Here is a 23,595-nt window from a genome sequence, read left to right as displayed (position 1 = left end):
ATGGTATTATATTTTGGGGTAATTCTTCCCATTCTGAAAAGGTATTTTTGGCTCAGAAACGGGCGGTTCGGGCAATAACCTCTTGTCGACCCCTGTTCACGAGTCTGTTTATTATGGCATACTGTCATTTCTTGTTAACAGTATTAGCTTATTCCCGATAATAAGAAACTTTCAGTAAGTTAATACTCGGCAGAAATCAGACCTGCATTTGGATCGGACGTCCTTAACTCTTGTGCAGGAAGATGTGCAGCATACTGCTGCATTCGTTTTCCATAAACTGCCACTCGAATTAAAAAATCTTAGTAGTAATCCACGAGCTTTCAAATCGAAACTGAAGAGTTTCGTTATGGGTCACTTCTTCTGTTCTGTCGAGGAGTTCCTTGAAGCTGATTCTTGTTGCATTGTTGACTGCGTTTACTTAAACATACGGACTGACTTTTTTCGGGTTCATAAACGTGTCCATAAACATTTTATTTTTATCTGTTATTACATTTATGTTGTAATTTCATTTACTGACACTTTCCATGACCTAGAGATTTGCTCCTCAGTTTGGTCCTACGGAACTTGACATGTAAATAAAACAAATAAATAAGTAAAACCGTGTTAAATAATGTTTCAAACAGTGAACTCAAAAAGACTGAAATGGAGTGCGGAGTGAACGCGCCTATGTGGTCGCTTGTCCCCGCAGGTTTCCTTGCCTGGCCGCGCGGCAGCGGGCTGTGGGAACTTATCTCCGCCTCTGGAGCTCGTGCGAAAGGAAAGTGACGCGCAAAACACGACCTGTCGCGTTATCACTGCCAGCTGCTCGGAACAAAGGTGCGTGCGTCGCAACCTTCAAGTCCGCTTTATCTGTGCAAACACCCGCAGCGGCCCGCCTGTCCGCGAACGCTGACAGCCGTGCAGTGGAGTCACGAAAGTGCACCACGAAGACAATTTTTCTTCCTAGCTTTACGCTTAACAGGAATACGAAAGGTACAAATTGTGTCCGTACAGTTTGCTATAGTCGCTGCATCTTGTTCATCGCTGCTGTTTATCAGCAGAGAAACAGCTGTGAGATTACCGTCTACTTGATTACATAATGCCATGTCCAGACAAATGCTACGTGGACGTCGGTGAACACAGGAAAACAATGTTCGTTGCATTAAGGCAATTGTTGCAGTTTATTTGTCTACGATGTATTGAGAAAATACGTATTGGTTGTGTGGTGGCGATTCCTATGTATATGTATGTACAGAAACAATGCTGCGATGCTTGTGGCGAAGGACACTGGGGTCTTTGTTTACTCTAAAGCTTGTCCAAGTCTGTCCGTGTGGAATTTCTGGGATCATCATTAAGTCGTACACGCCCTCTTAATATTGTGTTAAACAGGGTGATTCAAAAATAACTGTACTCGACCCTGGGATTAAGGTATTCCTCAAAATAAAGATAAAAATGTTAATAAATTTTTGTCTCAAATTACTTTGTTTCATAGCTATGCAGTAGGGTAAAGATCACAAGTGCATCACAACCAAAACAAAATTAATTCTTGGCAACTCCTAAGTACATACTTCGTGGATGTAATGTATGGATCTAAACAAGCGTAAAATGTTAAATAAAGTTTTGGCTGAAATTACTTTATTTCAGAGTATTGCAGTAGAGAAGGAATCACAAGTGCAACACAAACAACACAACATTAATTCCTGTGAGACAGCAACGTCACTAAGGGACCTGAAATTCAACACAGCTACTCATTGTGTATTTGCGCCAGAACATATTCGTAACGATATCAGTTCAGACGAAGGCAGTAACGTTCTCGACATCTCACAGCTCGTGGAATGTTGCAGGGTCCGTTCACCTCGTTCTGCACAGTTGCATAGTGATTTTCCATCCTGTGTTTTAGTCGGGCTACGTTCACGGTATCAATACCGTACACGTGCTCCTTGAGACGGCCCCAGATGTAAAAGCCCTGGGGGATAAGATCCGGAATCTGGCGGGCCAAGCAACTGGTCCTGCACGACCTGAGCATTTATGTGCATAGGTGTACGCATTTCACTCACAGTCCTCTGGTTCCGCGTTACTACATTAAGTTTTGAGCGTGCAGTGTGAGAGGACTCAGTGTCCTCGCCCTGCTTCCACTCACAATGATTAGAGCGAAGACAATTTCTTTAGTACACAAACACTTTACTCCGTATTACTTTACAGATGTTACTCAGCAAAATCTAATAAGTGCCCGAGAACTGGGCGAGACATTCGTATGCTCGCCGCAGTCCCCGACCTACCTGCTGGCCGACCACAAAGGACCTGGGAAGCCCATTTCCCACACACATTACAATGTTTCCCGAAGGGGAGCAGATTATAGCGGACTGTCTGACCTGCCCAGTTTTAAAACTGCCGCTAGATGGCTCTTACAGTGGCAAGTTGGTTATATAAGTCAACAACAAGTGAGATCGAGATACGCTTTTGTCTCCTGACTGTAATTTGTAGGGTCAGCGCCATGCATGAGCTGTAAGTTGCTTCGTGTAGGGAGCGGTACATCATGAAGCAGACCACCAAATTCATGTTCCAAAACTGTCGGTACACTCTGCCAGTCAGGTGCTGTGGAACAACGGCAAATGTTCATCTACATCTAAATCTACATGGTTACTCTTCAATTCACACGTAAGTGCCTGGCAGAGGGTTCATAGAACCATTTTCATACTATTTCTCTACCATTCCACTCTCGAATGGCGCGAGGGAAAAAGGAACACCTAAATCTTTCCCTTAGAGCTCTGATTTCTCTTATTTTATTATGATGATCATTTCTCCCTACGTAGGTGGGTGTCAACAAAATATTTTCGCATTCGGAAGAGAAAGTTGGTAATTGAAATTTCGTAAATAGACCTCGCCGCAAAGAAAACCGCCTTTGTTTCAGTGACTGCCACCCCAACTCGCGAATCATATCAGTGGCACACTCAACCCTATTGCGCGATAACACAAAACGAGCTGCCCTTCTTTGCACTTTTTCGATGTCCTCCGTCAATACTACCTGGTAAGGATCCCACACCGCGCAGCAATATTCCAGCAGAGGACGGACAAGTGTGATGTAGTCTGTCTCTTTAGTGGGTTTGTCGCATCTTCTAAGTGCTCTGCCAACAAAGCGCAGTCTTTGTTTTGCCTTCCCCACAATATTATCTATGTGGTCTTTCCAATTTAAGTTGCTCGTAATTGTAATTCCTAGGTATTCAGTCGATATGGATGATCTCGCACTTTTCTTTGTTTAGTGCCAGTTGCCACTTTTCGCACCATACAGAAATTCTATCATTTTGTAATTGGAATTGATCGTCTGATGATTTTACTAGACGGTATATTATAGCGTCATCTGCGAAAAATCTAAGGGGGCTGCTCAGATTATCACCTTGACCCTTTACGTAAATCAGGAACAGCAGAGGGCAAGATATCACTTCTGTTCTACTCGATGATTTACCGTCTACCACTACTAACTGTGACCTCTCTGAGAGGAAATCACGAATCCAGTCACACAACTGAGACGATACTCCATATGCACTCAATTTAATTAATAGTCGCTTGTGAGGAACGGTATCAAAAGCCTTCTGGAAATCTAGGAATATGGAATCGATTTGAGATCCCTTATCGACAGCACTCATTACTTCATGGGAATAAAGAGCTAGCTGTGTTGCACAAGAACGATATTTTCTGAATCCGTGGTGGTTATGTATTAATAAGTCATTTTCTTCAAAGTGATTCATAATGTTCGATTACAGTATATACTTCAAAATCCTACTGCAAATTTAGGTCATTGATATACACTCCTGGAAATTGAAATAAGAACACCGTGAATTCATTGTCCCAGGAAGGGGAAACTTTGACACATTCCTGGGGTCAGATACATCACATGATCACACTGACAGAACCACAGGCACATAGACACAGGCAACAGAGCATGCACAATGTCAGCACTAGTACAGTGTATATCCACCTTTCGCAGCAATGCAGGCTGCTATTCTCCCATGCTGGATGTAGTCCTGTGGAACGGCTTGCCGTGCCCTTTCCACCTGGCGCCTCAGTTGGACCAGCGTTCGTGCTGGACGTGCAGACCGCGTGAGACGACGCTTCATCCAGTCCCAAACATGCTCAATGGGGGACAGATCCGGAGATCTTGCTGGCCAGGGTAGTTGACTTACACCTTCTAGAGCACGTTGGGTGGCACGGGATACATGCGGACGTGCATTGTCCTGTTGGAACAGCAAGTTCCCTTGCCGGTCTAGGAATGGTAGAACGATGGGTTCGATGACGGTTTGGATGTACCGTGCACTATTCAGTGTCCCCTCGACGATCACCAGTGGTGTACGGCCAGTGTAGGAGATCGCTCCCCACACCATGATGCCGGGTGTTGGCCCTGTGTGCCTCGGTCGTATGCAGTCCTGATTGTGGCGCTCACCTGCACGGCGCCAAACACGCATACGACCATCATTGGCACCAAGGCAGAAGCGACTCTCATCGCTGAAGACGACATATCTCCATTCGTCCCTCCATTCACGCCTGTCGCGACACCACTGGAGGCGGGCTGCACGATGTTGGGGCGTGAGCGGAAGACGGCCTAACGGTATGCGAGACCGTAGCCCAGCTTCATGGAGACGGTTGCGAATGGTCCTCGCCGATACCCCAGGAGCAACAGTGTCCCTAATTTGCTGGGAAGTGGCGGTGCGGTCCCCTACGGCACTGCGTAGGATCCTACGGTCTTGGCGTGCATCCGTGCGTCGCTGCGGTCCGGTCCCAGGTCGACGGGCACGTGCACCTTCCGCCGACCACTGGCGACAACATCGATGTACTGTGGAGACCTCACGCCCCACGTGTTGAGCAATTCGGCGGTACGTCCACCCGGCCTCCCGCATGCCCACTATACGCCCTCGCTCAAAGTCCGTCAACTGCACATACGGTTCACGTCCACGCTGTCGCGGCATGCTACCAGTGTTAAAGACTGCGATGGAGCTCCGTATGCCACGGTAAACTGGCTGACACTGACGGCGGCGGTGCACAAATGCTGCGCAGCTAGCGCCATTCGACGGCCAACACCGCGGTTCCTGGTGTGTCCGCTGTGCCGTGCGTGTGTGATCATTGCTTGTACAGCCCTCTCGCAGTGTCCGGAGCAAGTATGGTGGGTCTGACACACCGGTGTCAATGTGTTCTTTTTTCCATTTCCAGGAGTGTAGGTCTGTAATTCAATGGGTTACTTCCACTTCCCTTCTTGAATATTGGTGTGACCTGTGCTACTTTCCAGTCTATAGGACCGGACCTTTCGTGAAGTGAGCGGTTGTGTATGATTACTAGGAAAGGCGCTACTGTGCCTGCATACTCTGAGAGCAGTCGTAACTGCCGTCTGCTTCACATCTACTGTGCAGCAAGCTACGTAAATTTGACTGTGTTTTTCTTACATGTTACTTCTTTTTCGGTGTGTTTTTGCTTTTAGGAAGATTTAATTTTCGAGTACTCGTAATAATGTTCCATAGATTTCGTGTTTGTTTTGAGTACAGTCCAGAGACAGTTAGTGCTTATTTTCATTGTTTCCAACAAGAAGTGTCTAGTAACCACAGTTTAGTCAGCTATCAGCCGCCTTTAGTGAATTAGCAGTCTAGTTAAAAGTTGTTTACTTAACTCTCTGCAGCAAATTGTTGATTTCTTAGGGTGGATAGGATGTGGGACTGCTGTGTACGGACGCAGGAGGAGCTAGCCACTGTTCGCGAACAGATGAACGTGCTGATGGGTGCGGTCAACCGTCTTCAGGCTCTTGCCTCTGAGTGTAGCGGCAGTGGGGAGTCTGGTGCGTCGCATGGTACACCCCAGGTGTTACATGCTTCACCCACTGTCCCTGCTGTCGAGACTTCTCGGATACCGGGCACGGTTGGGCCATCCTCTCCCCAAAGGGAGTGGCGGCGCACGAGGCGGAGGGTCAATGTGCATACTGGCCGTGTGGCATCGCCCACTCTGCCTGTGAGTGGACATGTGGCTGCTCCTTCAGCAAGGTCCGAGCAGGCACACGGGGAGAGGGGTTTATTAGTGATTGGGCGCTCCAACGTTAGCCGGGGGATGGAGCCCCTTAGGGAAATAGCGGAAAGGTCCGGGAAGAAGGCCAGTGTTCATCCGAGATGTGGAGGAGGCCCTGCCGGCGGCGATAGAGAGCACTGGGTGCACCCGACTGCGAATTGTTGCTCATGTCGGCACCAATGACTCCTGCCGTCTGGGTTCAGAGGTCATCCTCAGTTTATACAGGCGGTTGGCGGAGTTGGTGAAGGCGGAAAGCCTCACTCACGGGGTGGAATCTGAGCTAACTATTTGTAGTGTCGTTCCCAGAACCGATCGCGGTCCTCTGGTTTGGAGCCGAGTGTCAGACTTAAACCAGAGGCTCAGACGATTCTCCGGGGATCTGGGGTGCAAATTTCTCGACCTCCGCTACCGGGTAGCGAAATGTAGGGTCCCCCTGATTAGGTCAGGCGTGCACTATTCGCAGGAAGCGGCTACATGTGTAGCGGAGTACGTGTGGAGTGCACACGTGGGTTTTTTACGTCAGAGAATTCCCTCCCTAGGCCGGACAAGACGCCTCCTGAGACGCGACAAGGTAGCAATAGGAAACGCAACAGAGAATGACAATATTAATGTGGTAATAGTAAACTGCAGGAGCGTCTATAGAAAGATCCCAGAACTGCTCTCATTAATAAACGGTCACAATGCCCACATAGTACTAGAGACGGAAAGTTGGCTGAAACCAGATGTAAACAGTAATAAAATTCTAAACTCAGATTGGAATGCATACCGCAGAGACAGGCTGGACATTGAAGGATGAGGCGCGTTTATAGCGATAAAAAGCGCAATAGTATTGAAGGAAATTGACGGATATCCCAAATGTGAAATAATTTGGGTGAAGGTCACGGTTAAAGCAGGCTCAGACATGCTAATTGGATGTCTCTATAGGCCCCCTGGCTCAGCAGCTGTTGTGGCAGAACACCTGAAGGAAAATTTGGAAAATATTTCGAGTAGATTTCCCGACCATGTTATACTTTTGGGTGGAGATTTAATTTACCAGATATAGACTGGCAGACTCAAACGCTTATAACGGATGGCAGGGACAAAGAATCCAGTGAAATTTTTTAAGAGCATTATCTGAAAACTACCTTGAATAGTTAAACAGAGAATCGACTCGTGGCGATAACATATTAGACCTTCTGGTGACAAATAGACCCGAACTATTTGAAAAAGTTAACGCAAAACAGGGAATCAGCGATCATAAAACGGTTACAGCATCGGTAATTTCAGCCGTAAATAGAAATATTAAAAAAAGTTAGGAAGATTTTTCTGTTTAGCAAAAGTGACAAAAAGCAGATTTCAGAGTATTTGACGGCTCAACACAAAAGTTTTATCTCAAGTACAGATAGTGTTGAGGATCAGTGGACAAAGTTCAAAACCATCGTACAATATGCATTAGATGAGTATGTGCCAAGCAAGATCATAAGAGATGGAAAAGAGCCACCGTGGTACAACAACCGAGTTAAGAAACTGCTACGGAAGCAAAGGGATCTTCACAGCAAACATAAACATAGCCAAAGCCTTGCAGACAAACAAAAATTACGCGAAGCGAAATGTAGTGTGAGGAGGGCTATGCGAGAGGCGTTCAACTAATTCGAAAGTAAAGTTCTATGTACTGACTTGGCAGAAAATCCTAAGGAATTTTGGTCTTATGTCAAAGCGGTAGGTGGATCAAAACAAAATGTCCAGACACTCTGTGACCAAAATGGTACGGAAACAGAGGATGACAGACTAAAGGCTGAAATACCAAATGTCTTTTTCCAAAGCTGTTTCACAGTGGAAGACTGCACTGTAGTTCCTTCTCTAGATTGTCGCGCAGATGACAAAAAAAGTAGATATCGAAATAGGTGACAGAGGGATAGAAAAACAATTAAAATCGCTCAAAAGAGGAAAGGCCGCTGGACGTGATGGGATACCAGTTCGATTTTACACAGAGTACGCGAAGGAACTTGCCCCCCTTCTTGCAGCGGTGTACCGTAGGTCTCTAGAAGACCGTAGCGTTCCAAAGGATTGGAAAAGGGCACAGGTCATCCCCGTTTTCAAGAAGGGACGTCGAACAGATGTGCGGAACTATAGACCTATATCTCTAACGTCGATCAGTTGTAGAATTTTGGAACACGTATTATGTTCGAGTATAATGACTTTTCTGGAGACTACAAATCTATTCTGTAAGAATCAGCCTGGGTTTCGAGAAAGACGATCGTGTGAAACCCAGCTCGCGCTATTTATTCACGAGACTCAGAGGGCCATAGACACGGGTTCCCAGGTAGATGCCGTGTTTCTTGACTTCCGCAAGGCGTTTGATACAGTCGTTTAATGAAGAAAGTAAGAGCATATGGACTATCAGACCAATTGTGTGATTGGATTGAAGAGTTCCTAGATAACAGAACGCAGCATGTCATTTTCAATGGAGAGAAGATTTCCGAAGTAAGAGTGATTTCAAGTGTGCTGTAGGGGAGTGTCGTAGGACCGTTGCTATTCAGAATATAGATAAATGACCTTGTGGATAACATCGGAAGTTCACTGAGGCTTTTTGCGGATGATGCTGTAGTATATCGAGAGGTTGTAACAATGGAAAATTGTACTGAAATGCAGGAGGATCTGCAACGAATTGACGCATGGTGCAGGAAATGGCAATTGAATCTCAATGTGTACAAGTGTAATGTGCTGCTATTACATAGAAAGAAAGATCCTTTATGATTTAGCTAAAATATAGCAGGTCAGCAACTGGAAGCAGTTAATTCCATAAATTATCTGGGAGTAGGTATTAGGAGTGATTTAAAATGGAATGACCATATAAAATTAAACGTCGGTAAAGCAGATGCCAGAATGAGATTCATTGGAAGAATCCTAAGGAAATGCAGTCCGAAAACGAAGAAAGTAGGTTATAGTACACTTGTTCGCCCACTGCTCGAATACCGCTCACCAGTGTGGGATCCGTACCAGATAGGGTTGATAGAAGAGATAGAGAAGATCAAACGGAGAGCAGCGCGCTTCGTTACAGGATCATTCAGTAATCGCGAAAGCGTTACGGAGATAATAGATAAACTCCTGTGGAAGACTCTGCAGGAGAGACGTTCAGTAGCTCGGTACGGGCTTTTGTAGAAGTTTCGAGAACATACCTTCCCTTCTACGTATATCTCGCGAAGAGACCACGAGGATAAAATCAGAGAGATTAAAGCCCACACAGAGGCATACCGACAACCTTTCTTTCCACGAACAATACGAGACTGGAATAGAAGGGGGAATCGATAGAGGTACTCAAGGTATCCTCCGCCACACACCGTCAGGTGGCTTGTGGAGTATGGATGTAGATGTAGATGTAGATATAGATGAGAGGAACCTGACTGGTATACCATCTGGACTGGAAGACTTGTTGTATTAGCAACACCTAAGGTATCTACTTTTATGTCACTCATGCTAACAGCTGTTCTGGTTTCGAATTCTGGAATATTTTCTTCGTCTTCTTTCGTGAGGGAATTACAGAAAACTATATTTAGTAACTCCGCTTTAGTGGCACCATCGTCGGTAACATTTCCATCGCTATCACGCAGTGACGGTATTGACTGTTTTTTGCCACTGGTGTACTTTACATACGACCAGAATGTCTTTGGGTTTTCTACCATATTTTGAGACAATGTTTCATTGTGGAAACTATTAAAAGCATCTCGCATTGACGTCCGCATTAAATTTCGAGCTCCCGCGAAACTTAGCCAGTCTTCTGAATTTGGCGTGCTTTTTTCGTTGCTTCTGCAACAGTGTTCTGACGTGTTTTGTATACCATGGTGGATCAATCCCGTCTCTTATTAACTTACGCAGTATGACTCTGTCTATTGGTGTCGATACTGCATCTTGGAATTTGAGCTATATCTGGTCTACACTTACATAATTAGCTTGGAAGGAATGGAGACTCTTAGGAAGGCATCAAGCGAATTTTTATCTGCTCTTTTAAATAGATATATTTTGCGTTTATTTTAGTGGTTTTGGTTGATATGGTTTTGAGCCTCACTACAATGACCTTGTGTTCACTAATCCCTGTATCCGTCATGACGCTCTACATTAGATCGTGATTATTTGTTGCTAAGAGGTCAAGTGTGTTTTCGCAACCATTTACAATTCGTGTGGGCTCACGAACTAATTGTTCAAAGTAATTCTCAGAGAAAGCATGTAGTACAGTTTCGGAAGATGTTTTCTGTCTACCACCTGCTTTGAACATGTATTTTCGTCAACAAATCGAGGGTAGATAAAGTCTTCACCAATTATAACTGTATGAGTGGGGTACTTATTTGTAATGAGATTTAAGTTTTCTTTGAACCGTTCAGCTATTACATCAACTGAGTTGGGGGGGAGGGGATTTCGGTAGAAGGAGCCAATTATTATTTTGGTACGGCTGTTGAGTATAACCTCTACCCATAGTAATTTGCAGTAACTATTTCAACTGCACTACAAGATAAACTAATACCAACAGACACTAACACACCACCATCTACTTTATTAAATTTATTCTTTCTGAACACGGTGTGCGCCTCTGTAAAAATTTAGGCAGAAATTATCTCCGGCTTTAGCCAGGTTTCTGTTCCTTTAACGATTTCAGCTTCATTGCTTTCTATCAGCGCGTGTAGCTCTGGTACTTTTCCAATACAGCTACGACAATTCACAAGTACAATACCGACTGTTGCTTGGTCGATTCTCGTCGTTTCTTTGCCCTGTACCGTTTGAGACTAGAGCCGTTTTTTCTCTTTCCCGAGACTGTCTAACCTAAAAAACCGCCCAGTCCACGTCCACGCCACACAGCCCTTGCTACCCGTGTAGCCGCCTCCTGTGTGTGGTGGACACCCGACCTATTTAGCGGAAACGGAAACCCCACCACCCTACGGCGCAAGTCAAGGAATCTGCAGCCTACACGGTCGCAGAACCGTCTGAGCGTCTGATTCAGACCCTCCACTCGGCTCTGTACCAAAAGTCCGCAATCGGTCCTGTCGACGATGCTGCACATGGTGAGCTCTGTCTTCATCTCGCTAACAAGACTAGCAGTCTTCGACAACTCAGATATCCGCCGGAAACCAGAGATAATCTCTTCCCATCCATAGCGACACACGTCATTAGTGCCGACGTGAGCCACCACCTGCAGTTGGCTGCACCCTGCACCCTTCATGGCATCCGGAAGGACCCTTTCCACATCTCGGATGACTCCCTCCGGTATGCACACGGAGTGCACATTGGCTTTCTCCCCGTCCTTAGCTGCCATATCCCTAAGGGGCTCCATCACCCGCCAAACATTGGAGCTACCAATGACAAGCACTCCCACCCTTTGCTCCTGTCCGGACCTCTCAGGAAGACCGGCCACTGCCGCAACAGGCGAGGTCACCCATGCTGGCTGCAAGGTACTTTCAGCAGTGGGCAGCACCTCAAACCTATTACGGAGGCGTAAGGGTACAGCCTTGCGGCCAGCACCAACTTTCGCCTTTCGCCCAGGGATTCGCGACCCCGCCACGGTTCGCCAATCACCGTCAGGCAAGTGTCGGCCGCGCGGGCGTCCGAATCCGAGGGCGCAGTGGCATCAGAGATGCTACAGGTTCCAGAGGCGGCAAAGCGCTCGCCTCGGGTGTCCCAGTGTGACCGCGGCGCAGGGCAACAGCCTGGAGCCTGTCGAACACGGCCAACACAGCTTCCAGCTGTTTACGGACGGTGGCCAATTCCCCCTGAATCCGTACACAACAGGCGTAGTCCCTATCCATCCCTAACATTTTTCTTCCTCTCTTTATCTCACAAGCCGTTCAAAACAAACAGACGACTGACGACCACGCGAATTTACACTTCGCGGGTACTAAAACGCGATGCTACAACTCTCAAGTACTATAATACGCCCGAAAATGGTGAATTAAACTGTGCAAAAACCCAAAAACACGCAAAGAAATTAAGAATTAAACTTTGAAACAAATAATTGAGCTAAGAGTACGACTTGCTGCTGGCTGCTGCGGCAGGAAGCTCACGGCAGAACTATGGTGACATCCCCACTCTGTAGTTATGCGAAGATTCTCATTCGGCCACACGTGCACGTTATGAGCATTTACGGTACCCGCACGGGTAAAGAGGCACTCATCCATAAACGGTATCCGACGACCGAACAGTGGATCACCAGAATGCCGCTCGAGCAGTCGATGACAGAAATTCTGACTTGTAGGGTAGTGTACAGACCTCAGCTCCTGTACCTTCTGCGCATGAAATGAGTGTCCGAAGCAGGCGCCGTACAGTCGATGGAGGACCCGCTGCAGCGGCACGTATACGGCGGATGCTCGTGGTCAGATTTTCACGTAACACTCCATCCAGTTGAGGCCAACCTAAACGTGTCACACCACGAATATCGTATTCCCTTAAACGCCTGTCCATAGCTGTGAAAAGTCTGACGGTTTGGTACTCTGCTTTTTGGAAGCAATTCAACGTGCTGCTGCTCGAGCACTGCCTTCTGCTGCGACGTAAAGAAGGTGCAGACCAGCGTATTCACCGTCTACGTACGCCACCGTATTGTATACGACGACTGCAGTCTGTGAACTGCGACAGTACGAATGTAGGAAATACATGTAGTGCCGCTACACAGCGATAGCGGCGTAGTGTACAAAGGTCCGAAAAGAAATCAAGTAAACAGAGGCATTTCGTCTCGTAAGCAAGCGATCAATGTAGAGAGGTGTACAAAGTAACATTAGTCTATATGCAAGCGAAAACGATACGCAGCAAGTGTGTACTGGTCCGCCATATAATGCCTACCACAAGCGACGTTACGCATCGTAACTGGGAAAGAAAGGAATTTACTCTTACTTTGATGTATACTTTTCACTCACGAAGTGTGACGATTACTTGTGCACGAGCTTTTAAATGGCTGACCGTCGCTAACCCTGTGCTACAGATGGTGGCCAACGCGACCAGCGCCAGCGCCAGCACCAGCAGCAGCAGCAGCAGCTCGTCGCGCGTCGCCAAGACGTGCTCCACGTCCACGTCGTCGTCGTCGACGTCGTCGTCGTCGTCACGCGTCCACCACGTGACGTCGTCCAGCACGAGCAGCAGCAGCAGCTCGAGCAGCGAGATGAAGGCGTCGTCCATGAAGTCGGACCTGTCCGAGCTCAAGTCGAGCATCTCGGAGATGAAGAACATCTCGAGCAGCGCGGCCAACTTCAGCTGCCGGCAGCTGCACACGTGCGGCTCGCTGGAGGAGCTGGACGAGCAGCCGGGCCCGGCCGACGAGCCGCTCGTCACGTTCCCGCCCGAGCCCGACTCGCCGTCGCCGCCGTCGCCGCCGCCGCCGCCGCCGCCGACCGCCGCCGCCGTGGCCGCCGTCGCCGCCGACACGCTGCAGCTGGAGCAGAAGCGCGTGCTGTCGGCGTCGAGCACGCAGCGCACCCTCGTGGACGGCGCGACGACCACGGCCGAGCTGAGCTTCCAGCAGCACCAGCAGCACCAGCAGGCGGCGGCCGCGCTGCGCGCCCGACTCGACGCCGACGGCCTGTCCGCCGACAGGTCGCTCGCGCTCAAGCAGGTGGGCCGCCGCTCTTGCCGTCTGACACCTCTTCCTTTCTCTCCACGCTCTTTCGCTTTTATTTATAAATCTTTTTCAATCTTCATCCTGGAGATATAGCAGACGGTACTTAGAGATTAAAAACGATTTTTCTTTATCACATTGGCGTGCAATCTATTTACGATACTTTTGCCTCTTCTTTACATGTCCGCTGCTTTTTTCTTCGTTGTCAGCGAAGGTCCGAGACGGGAAAAAAAAACTGGTTGCACTTACGCTTTTCTTACTTTTTCGGCTTTTGTGAACCCGATTTTTCCTACGCTGATTTGTGGATGTGCAACCGAGTTTCCCTCGGACTTGGACCTCCGCTAACAACTGAAGAAAAAGCTTATAATGTGAAAATTCCGTGACTAACTTGTACGTCAATTTTATAAAAAACAAACTGTGTTTCTAATCTATATTTAGCAAAATGAAGAGACGTATTATGTACACCTTAGTTGGAGGATCATCACTGAATGTGCTTTATAGACAATAGACACTAGTTTATTCTTAATTCTCGGTTGAGTATCTTAAGATGTGCGAGCAGCCCTAAAGTTGGAAAGTAAATGAACGTCCAGCAATAGACAGAATAATTCCTGTCACTTATTACACGTTTTGAAATCTTACACTCCTGCACATGAAAATCGAAATCAGAAGTGTACAAAGCCGTTTGTGTTGCACACAAGTTCATAAATTTTATAGTCACTTGTTGCAATAAGCATTTCAACACTTGTGCGATCTTGTCTAGTGTTGCGCAGCTCGCTGCATCTGCGCGATGTTTGTGTCACACTAGAAGAACACCTCTTCCAGTTTTTCTACAGCGTCACATTCGCCCGGATCCTATACGTGACACGTCTGCTCTGTGCAGATTCAGTGGATAAAATTAAGTCTCGCAATTGTCGTACCCGATGTTTCGTGCAACTTTCGACTTTATACCAGTCCTTTACTGTGATACAAATTCGCCTCCTGGTTGTGACTATGTGATCCACCCTCTTTCCAGTCACGAGTGACGTCTCTCTGGGACCTGGGCGTTGCTGCAGCGTGTATACAGCGTGTATGCAGGGCGGGTATCCAAGCACCGACACGGAGGCAAGGCATTAGTGTGGCCGACTTGCGTGCGGTAAAAGTGGAAAAGTCCACTATGGTGACATTATTACCAAATGCTACCAAACAGGACCAACGTGCTGTTATTCTCTGTTATTCGTTTCTCGGCTGCGGAAGGACAAACACCGGCAGCGCCCATAGGCGAATGAGAATGTGTGTGGGAAAGCACCGCTGTGGACTGCTCCGTCGAGTTCCGCGCCGGTCGTGATGCGGAGAGAGACGGCCCCGTGTCGCAGATGCCGTCACAGGGAAGTTGTGCCGACTCAGGTGGGAGAAACTGGTCCGTGTAATAAAGCGGCTCACTTCGCCTCATCGAAAAGACTTTTTGCAGCAGAGCGCTGAGCGCTAACTATTTATTAACAACGTCAATTATATTACTTATTCACACAGAGTCTGAAGTACCACAGATTTTCAGTTTATTACTAGTCCCAATTTCGGTCCTAGGGAGGACTCTGCGCAACGGATTTTAATTCTCGAACTTGTGAACAACCGATCGGGGTTCATACTTCTTTTATAACACGTTTGGTAATTTCCTCTTACAAGGGCGCAGGACCCTGATAAGTACAGGTCATTGGCGCATGTGTTGTCGTGCACTCTGGCAAGAAAGTAATCGTATTTTAATCATTTATTCGTTATCTGTCAATCAGTCAAATGGTATAATCAGTCTCAAATTGTTAACAACAGGCGAGAGAAATAGTTAAAGACTGACATTATCTCAAACTGGTGGAGGGAAGGCCGCTGCTGAACTGAGAAAGTGAAACAGTTGGACGGCTTCAAACATCACAGCACTCGATCTCACAGATCAGCGCCATCGAGCAGGTGACAGTGCAGGTGCGGCAGGTTAAGAATCGAAAGGAAGACAACTGAGGGTAGTGGACCGGGCGCGGTTCCCCAGCCGACGACGTCGCCCGACGCCCGCCCCCACGGCTGCCGGCGACACCGAGCTACACCGACATTCCGGCGCTGTGGCCGGCCTCTACCAGACGCCCCACCTAGCCTAGGCACGGCGCCTTCTCGCTTAGCCCTCTAGCGCACGAGAGGCGCAACTCCCAATCAGAAAAATTTTCGATAAAAATTAAGCTGCCACCCACGTGTCAAAGTGATAAGTGCCCATCAGATTCGCTCCCGCCTCTGCAGCAACACGCTGCTGTGAAACTTGCCCTCGGACAAAAATTTATCAGACACCGATCACGATATTTTCTACGGCTTCCTCGGCGTAGATCCTACCGGGCCCTGAAAGCCCTACCGCCGCGGGCAGACTCCAAAACGAGCATTAGCTGGCGCCCATTCATTCAGTTCCGGAGACTGAAACTAAAGTGAAGACCGTACCTCCGCGCCTCGGTGTCGTCCACTCTGGCGCCTCTGCCGGTGCGGCACAGACCCCTGGACACCTGCTGTCTCCGAGGACCCCGGCGGCCTCCTTGTGGACACGGAGAATCGCTTCCCTGTTCGTCCCGCACAACACAGCCGAGGGCCCGGAATCAGCTGCTCGAATTTTAACAGCAACATAAAGTTATAAAAATAAATTACTGAAGTAACATTATCTCTGAACCTCTCTGTCTGTCCCTTGCTCATCGGAAACAAAATTGAAGCTAACACGGATCTCATAAACTATAATGTGAACTGAATGTAAGGGGTGCCCGATTACCCGCCCTATAACCGTGATCCCTCCCCAAGAGATTACAACGTCTCCGGCCCCTTAGAAAAGGCCGCGGAGGGTCGACGATTCCTGTCGAACGAGGAGGTGCGGCAAGCAGTTGCAGAAACACGGTCTTATGTGCGACCTGGTGCGTCGGTGAGATGGTTGCCTCAGTGTTCGTGGCGATTTAGCCCTACTGGCATATCGATTCTGGACTGTACGGCCTTCGGACGGACGCTTCTTTATCGCCCCTTATACAATTCCCTGAACAAAATGTCTTCGCCATTAAACAGTGAAACGGCGAAACGATCGTCAGTTATGCAGTTACAGTGAGTGGTTGCTCACGCACACGTGACTGCAGGAAATGATTCTTACGTAACTGTTAGCTGCTGTTGTTGCCGTGTTTCCCGTCACCCCGCACGTCCTTCTCTGATCTGCAACGGTGCCTGTGTGAGCAGACATCTTCTCTGCCAGTGTGCTGGAGCGCCGCCGCCCGCAGCCGTGGCACGCACGCTGCCGCGCGCCCACTGCACCTCGCTACTCCCTGCCAGACACGCCACCACACAACCAAATCGTCACATTTTTAAGTATCACTTGGACACTGTGTACAATACACAGAAATCGTCTTGTCGGTATCGGTCGAAGCTAGGCGAGTCTGTTCGCGCACCGTGTTGTTCTACTTAGGGTAAGCTGCAATACTAGAAAATCGAAAAGAAATTCAGGAAAACGTGCGGAGGATCGACGAATTGTGGGGGAACTGAAAACTGACTCTGAACGTAAATAAATGCAACATACTGCGTGAACTAGCCGGAAAACCGATATTATACATTTACACCTACGTGCAGATGTACAAAAAGCAATTAATTATATATACGGTTCGATTACAGTGTTGGTGTTGTAACAACGTAAAATACATAGGAGTAATGTACCGCAGAGAGCTACTCTATGTACACGGGTGTGCAAAAGGACAAAAGTAATTTTCACACAATGTGTCACAGACAACTAACACAGCTGTATGGAACTTGGACCACACATAGAAATAACTGCCACGGTATAGTAGAGAAGGTGAACTGAATGGAATACGCAGTAAGACGGACGAAAATGATACCTTTATTCGAGGGCAATAATTACACCGAAGTCTTCGCGATTATGATGGTCCTCTAGACATACCAAAACCCGGGTCGTGGTTCTTACTAGGGTATGTGATCACCACGGATAGAAGTGCGTACTCTGCAACGTGCTCCAATAGTGGGCACGAGGTCGGTAAGCAGTTGTGGTCGTGTTGCGTTCCGTTCCTGCACCAGCGCAGTTGGCAGCTCTGGGTGGTGGCCGATGCACGTGGCGCGCTGCGGTACGTCTCCCGCACGTGCTGGATGTGCGTCAGGTCGGGGTGCGGACAGGATAGTGGCTTCCCCTGACATCCTCTCATTCGGAGAGCTCCACCGGCTTCGCCGTTCGATGCGGTCGTGCGTTGCCACCCGTAAAAGTGAAGTCAGAGCGGAATGCAGCCGTGGTGACGCAGGGCAATGTCGTAACGACGCACACCGCTGTGAGTACGGCTTCGAAAGATTTGCAAGTCAGTGCGCCGACTCCCCACACCGTAACACCGGGACCATCAAAACTATCACGTTGGACGATGTTGCTGCTCGTATTGGTGTTCCCACGTCCGAAATGACCAGCCACACTGAAACCGCTCGCATCCGGGAAGGGCACGCCGTCCCACTCTCGGTCGGTCCGGTCCCAGTGCTGTTGCTGCCATCGCGAATCCCTCACCGTGGGGTACTCGCGAGTGGACGTCGTTGCGACCTGGACTGCTTCCCCGTGCACATCTTTCCAGGAGTGCATTCGGCGACGACGCCAATTTTGTGGACGAAAGTGCAGGACCGCATAGAACAGAGCGGCCGGTGGAGCTCTCCGAACGAGAGGATACGAGGGGAATCGACTCGCCTGTCCGTTTCCCGACTTCAACCCCATCCAGGCCGTGTGGCACGCGTGCTGCAGCGCACCGCCCGTTCGGCAGTGGTCGACCGCGCTCTGGGATGGCTGCAACGCTGTGCTGCCGACCTCGTGGACGGCCGCGGCACGGGAGCACGTCGCACAGTACGTGTTGAGCTGTCCGTGCTGGTCACACACCCAACCACGTTCCGCCTTTCGTTAAGTCTGGGCGACCGTCATAAATCGAGCTGACATCAGAGTAGTTACCGTCTTTGAGTAAAAGCATAATTTCTGTCCTTCTAATTGCACGTTTAATTAAGTTTATCTTCTGTACTATACCGTGGCAGTTCTTTCTATTTACGGTTCAAGTTTCGTAGAGCTGCGTTACTTCTCCGTGACACATTGTGCGACAGATATTTTCGTCCGTAAGTTTTGCGCAGTGCAGTGCACTGTGCAGACCGCCGAGGCGTACCACAAGGAAGTTATCGCAGAAGCAAATGTATCGATCACGCGTGGCTCGGAAGCAACGAGATCGCTGCTGTGGTCAGTCTGGTTCTGTCGTCACGGCACCTGCGGCAGCCGTATCCAGTCTCCTCTAGAGCCGGCCGCGCTGGTCTAGCGGTTCTAGGCGCTCAGTCCGGAACCGCGCGACTGCTACGGTCGCAGGTTCGAATCCTGCCTCGGGAATGGATGTGTGTGATGTCCTTAGGTTAGTTAGGTTTAAGTAGTTCTAAGTTCTAGGGGACTGATGACCACAGATGTTGAGTCCCATAGTGCTCAGAGCCATTTGAACCATCTCCTCTAGATTCTTCGCGTGAAACTCGTTACAGAGATTTTGTGAGTAGGCTTTCGTGCGAAATAACCACAACAAATAATTTGTGGGGAAAGCAGATGCCAGACCGCGTTTCGTTAAAAGATTTCTTCACATTTGCCATGTTATTGCCAGAAGGTTTGGCGAGCGCATTACTTTAAACAGTAAGGTTTTAGAAAACCTACCGAGGAATTTGTACGATCATTTTTGAGTGAAATAATTTTTTTTGTTCATTACAAGAAGCCGAAAGCAATACAATTTACCCACTACACATGCCACTTGCAAAACACTCGTTCGACTCGTTAGTGACCATTGATCGTATGTACAGGACCTTTACCTGGTAAAATTAATAGGAGATTCAAAGAAGAACCGCATTTAGTGAATGCGAGAACGTTGTACATCCCTAAAGGTTTATTGTTAAAATTAAAAAAGCTTGCGTTTTAAGATAAGTGGGAGAAGCCATTGCGGATGGTAAGTCAGGAGAGGGGGAGGGGGACGGGGCTGACGGAGTAGGCACCTGTCTGCCTACCGTAACGCGAGCACCCTGGTGGCTCAGCAAAACGGTCAGCCGTCAGTGTACTGCGAGTGGTTAGACGTCGCCACATTTCGACTCACTGCAGGCTACACTTACATCTATGTTTTGCAAGTGGTAGGTGCACCTTAAAACTTTGGAACAATGTTTTATGATTATAATGTGATGTTTAAAGTGTTCTGATTCTGATTTAAAACCCGATTTCGGTTTTCCTGTATCACTTCAGGTTTCTGTACCTCAAATCACTTTTTTTCTAAGATGGAATTTTTAATTACATTAGCAATAAATGGTTCAATTTGTAACCTTATATAGAATTACTACACAGTGTGTTAGAGTAAACTTGCGGTTCCCAACCTTTCCGAGATCATCATCCCCGAGTGAAATCAGATGTTATCTAATACGCCATCCACTCCCCAATTACCGTCAGCATAAGCACCAAATTCAGCTCAGAATAAAAAATATTTTTCTTTCAACTTTCATTTTTAAAATGACACAAGAAAAACTACACTTGGTTTTGCTAACCCGCGTTCTAATGAGGCAATAATACCGCTTATTTGTAGCAACGTTTTTGTAGAATTCTCAGTGCGACCAGACGCTCCTTCTCAGAAGAGGAAGCTCACTGCCGACTCTTGTCGTAGACCGTGCTTCATCTCCACCGTTTCCATCTCTGCTGACACTTGTTCCACCCACATGCAGAGTGAACTCAATCAAATTACAATGTATGCACTGCACATAGGAGTACTATTTGTTAAATCACTTGACTGTGGGCGCTTACTCCTAAACTGGCAAAAATTGAAATACTTGTGTATCACCACTGATACTAAGAATGATGGTAATAATATTAAGGGTGTGTGGGCCCTACAGCAGTGTTGTGCAAGCAACCACCATCACAGACTGTCAGGCATTAGTGGTAGTATTTTTAAAAAAAATGTAATTATTAGTAATTCATATAATCACTTTATATTCTTATTAAATAGTACATAACAGTAACTGTCTCTTAAAAATAATTCAGTTTCGTCAGCGAAATGCAGTCGAACCTGGCTTTTTCCATTTTTTTTTCTTACCCGTCAGAAAATTACATTTTACTCCTCAGGGGATAAATAGTCCCGAGTTTGGAACAATGGAGTAGAAAATGGTATATGTTCACTTAAAAATGCTAATAATTATTTTTGTTGATGTAGCACCAGCGACCATTTTATTTCATAGCGAGTGACAGCTGCAGTACATGTAATTTCTTGGTGATTAGTTTGAAACGCACTGGTTCATTTTCAAGACTGAACCACTGATGCTGCACATGACATGCCAGATCATAATGGCAACCATCTAAAATTGGTAGTACGTGCATCACACAGTGACATCACAACATGCATATGCTCACAAGTCTTTAGTTTGATTTTGATTTGTATTGTAGGCGTAGGTGTATTGTGACGTTTATCCATCTTCACAGTGTGGTGCTTGTATGCCAATTTTATGTGGTTGCGATTAAGATTTGGCACCTTCAGTGCAGCCTCGGTAGGTCAAGCTTGAGAATGAATCAGTCGGTTCGAAACTAGTTGCCAAAAATATACGTACTGCAATTGTGACACCAAGTTCTTTTTAACATGGGGCGAAAGATGTATCGAGCCAAACAAATTTCCGTGATGTAAAAGTACACCTTTCAGGCTATGTAGTGACGAGTCTATAATGAAGCCACAATGATACAGATCTCAGGTGGCGTTAAAGAAATTCAATAAATCCTCAATACCACAGCAAAAGACAATATGGTTTTCTTTTTTAAACAATTTTGTTAATAACTTTTATCTGTTTCTGTATCAAAAGAATAATACTCCGTTTTGCTTTCGGTCTTGATCCGAGAAATTCAGTGGCATCTTTTCTCAGATTCAACTCACGAGTAAAATTATTTACTTTGTTTTGGCTAAATAATTCTATTGCAGAATCTTGTTCGAGCCTGTAATCATCACCGTCAAAGAATCATTTCCTGACCTGCTCTCCTGCTGCAACTCTCCAAGAATAACAGGGCTGCTGCAGTAGGAAAACATTCACTATACGTAACTGGTCGTAACTTAGGGTACTTTAGGTATTTTATAGCTTTTTCAATACTAACCGTGCAAAAATAACAATCGTTTACACGACTGTGCTGCTCCTTCCAAATCACGGGAATTGCAAAATGCATTGCTTTCGTCATTTCATTTTGCACAATTTCAGTCCGTATACTCACGTGCAGCTTACCTTGTCTCGATTAACAAATCTTATACCAAAGTATGTCATGTGTGACAAATATGGTGGTTACCGTAGACATCTGAAGGAGGGGGTGTTCTGTAGGTTATGGTTTCATTGGGGGGGGGGGGATGTAGCGGCGAGGAAACGGGGGTAAATAATGGGGCTCTTCCATGGCGATGTAGGTTATGTAGAAAGGACAGAAAAATCGCGGAACAGGAGGCGAAGATTTGTGCCCTTCAGGCTGAATTATAAAACGTGAATTTGGAGTTATGTAGGCTAAGGAGGAAAAAGAGATGGGGTGCTGGGAAAAGGTAACAAGCAAAGAGCGAAAAAGGGAAACCCTTGAAAAAACTTTAGAAATTCTGTTAGCAAATCTGTTTGACTTGCTATCTGAAGTAGTGGAGGAAGGGCATCATCCAGATGTAGCTGAAAGTAGGTTCAAAAAATGGTTCAAATGGCTCTGAGCACTATGGGACTTAACTTCTGAGGTCATCAGTCTCCTAGAACTTAGAACTACTTAAACCTAACTAACCTAAGGACATCACACACATCCATGCCCGAGGCAGGATTCGAACCTGCGACCGTAGCGGTCGCGCGGTTCCACACTGTAGCGCCTAGAACCGCTCGGCCACTCCGGCCGGGAAAGTAGGTTGAAGCAGAATATTATCGTAAAGAAAGAATACAGATCGGGACAAAATCAGCACAGGAAAAGAATTCTGCTTCTAGGCAGCAGTCATGGGAGGAGTGTAGGCCAGCCGCTTCAGGAGAAATTACGTGAAGGGTACCAGGTCACAACTTTTGTGAAATCAAGTGCTAGCCTTGGGCAGGTGACAGAAAACATAGGTCAGCTATGTGGGGACTTTGAAAAGGAAGATCAGGTAATTATTGTTATGGGAGCAAAAACAACCTGGCTATGAATCTAAGATATAGTGTTAGGAGTGACCAGGACAAAATAGGAGCAGAAACTAGGCACACAAATGTGGGTTTTGTGGAAGTCTTTCAGCGCCATCATCGGCCATGGGTAAACACTGCTGTAAGACGTGTTAACACTGAGCTGAACAGGATGCTTCAGACCCCAGCAAAATCTCACATGAATGTTGTTCCAGTTGTTGCTGTTGGTAGGTGGAGATACACTACACATGGCCTGCACCTGAATAGGAAGGGGAAAGATAAGTCAGCTTTTCTGTTAGCAGATACTGTAAGGGGAACCACAGTCACACGTGAGAATGGGACCAGGCACACAGATTTATTAGGTTAAAGCCAAAGTCTAGGCAGCAAATAATCAAGAGAAATAGAATAGAAGAAGCTTCATGTACAGTAAATAGTGTAGTATCAATTTACCAACCCACCAGGTTAGCCGAGAGCGCTAATGCGCTGCTTCCTGGACCCGGGTAGGCGCGCTGGCCCTTGATCGAATCCGCCCAGTGGATTACTGACGAAGGCCGGTATGCTGGCCAGCCTGGATGTGGTTTTTAGGCGGTTTTCCACATCCCACTAGGTGAATACCGAGCTGGCCCCCACTTCCCTCGCAGTTACACGACTCGCAGACATCTGAACATGTTCGCACTATTCCATGGATTGCACTGGATGCAGACAGTGGGGGTGCACTAATTCCATGCCGGGGGTCTGGGGTGGTGACAGGAAGGGCATCTGGCCACCCCTTAAATTATCCTTGCCAAATCCTACAACAATGCCTAAGGTGCACGTTTGATGTTAAACAAAGTGTACTACTCACTGTGCATGAGTGTACA

The 23,595-nt window shown here is 47.2% G+C and overlaps 1 protein-coding gene across 6 annotated transcripts in view; it reads left to right on the top strand.

Annotated features, from left to right (window-relative positions):
- The window catches only part of LOC124788346 (NAD(+) hydrolase sarm1), an 894,874-nt gene that overhangs the window by 750,857 nt on the left and 120,422 nt on the right, over positions 1-23,595 (top strand). For all 6 annotated transcript variants that reach the window (XM_047255633.1, XM_047255619.1, XM_047255610.1 and 3 more), the window contains one exon: positions 12,962-13,588. In XM_047255633.1, the coding sequence (XP_047111589.1) occupies positions 12,962-13,588 (627 nt within the window). The remainder of the gene's footprint in view (positions 1-12,961; positions 13,589-23,595) is intronic.

This window comes from Schistocerca piceifrons, chromosome 1, assembly GCF_021461385.2.
Source record: "Schistocerca piceifrons isolate TAMUIC-IGC-003096 chromosome 1, iqSchPice1.1, whole genome shotgun sequence".
In the NCBI taxonomy this organism is placed as follows: Eukaryota; Metazoa; Arthropoda; class Insecta; order Orthoptera; family Acrididae; genus Schistocerca; species Schistocerca piceifrons.
This window is presented reverse-complemented; position numbering and strand designations above follow the sequence as displayed.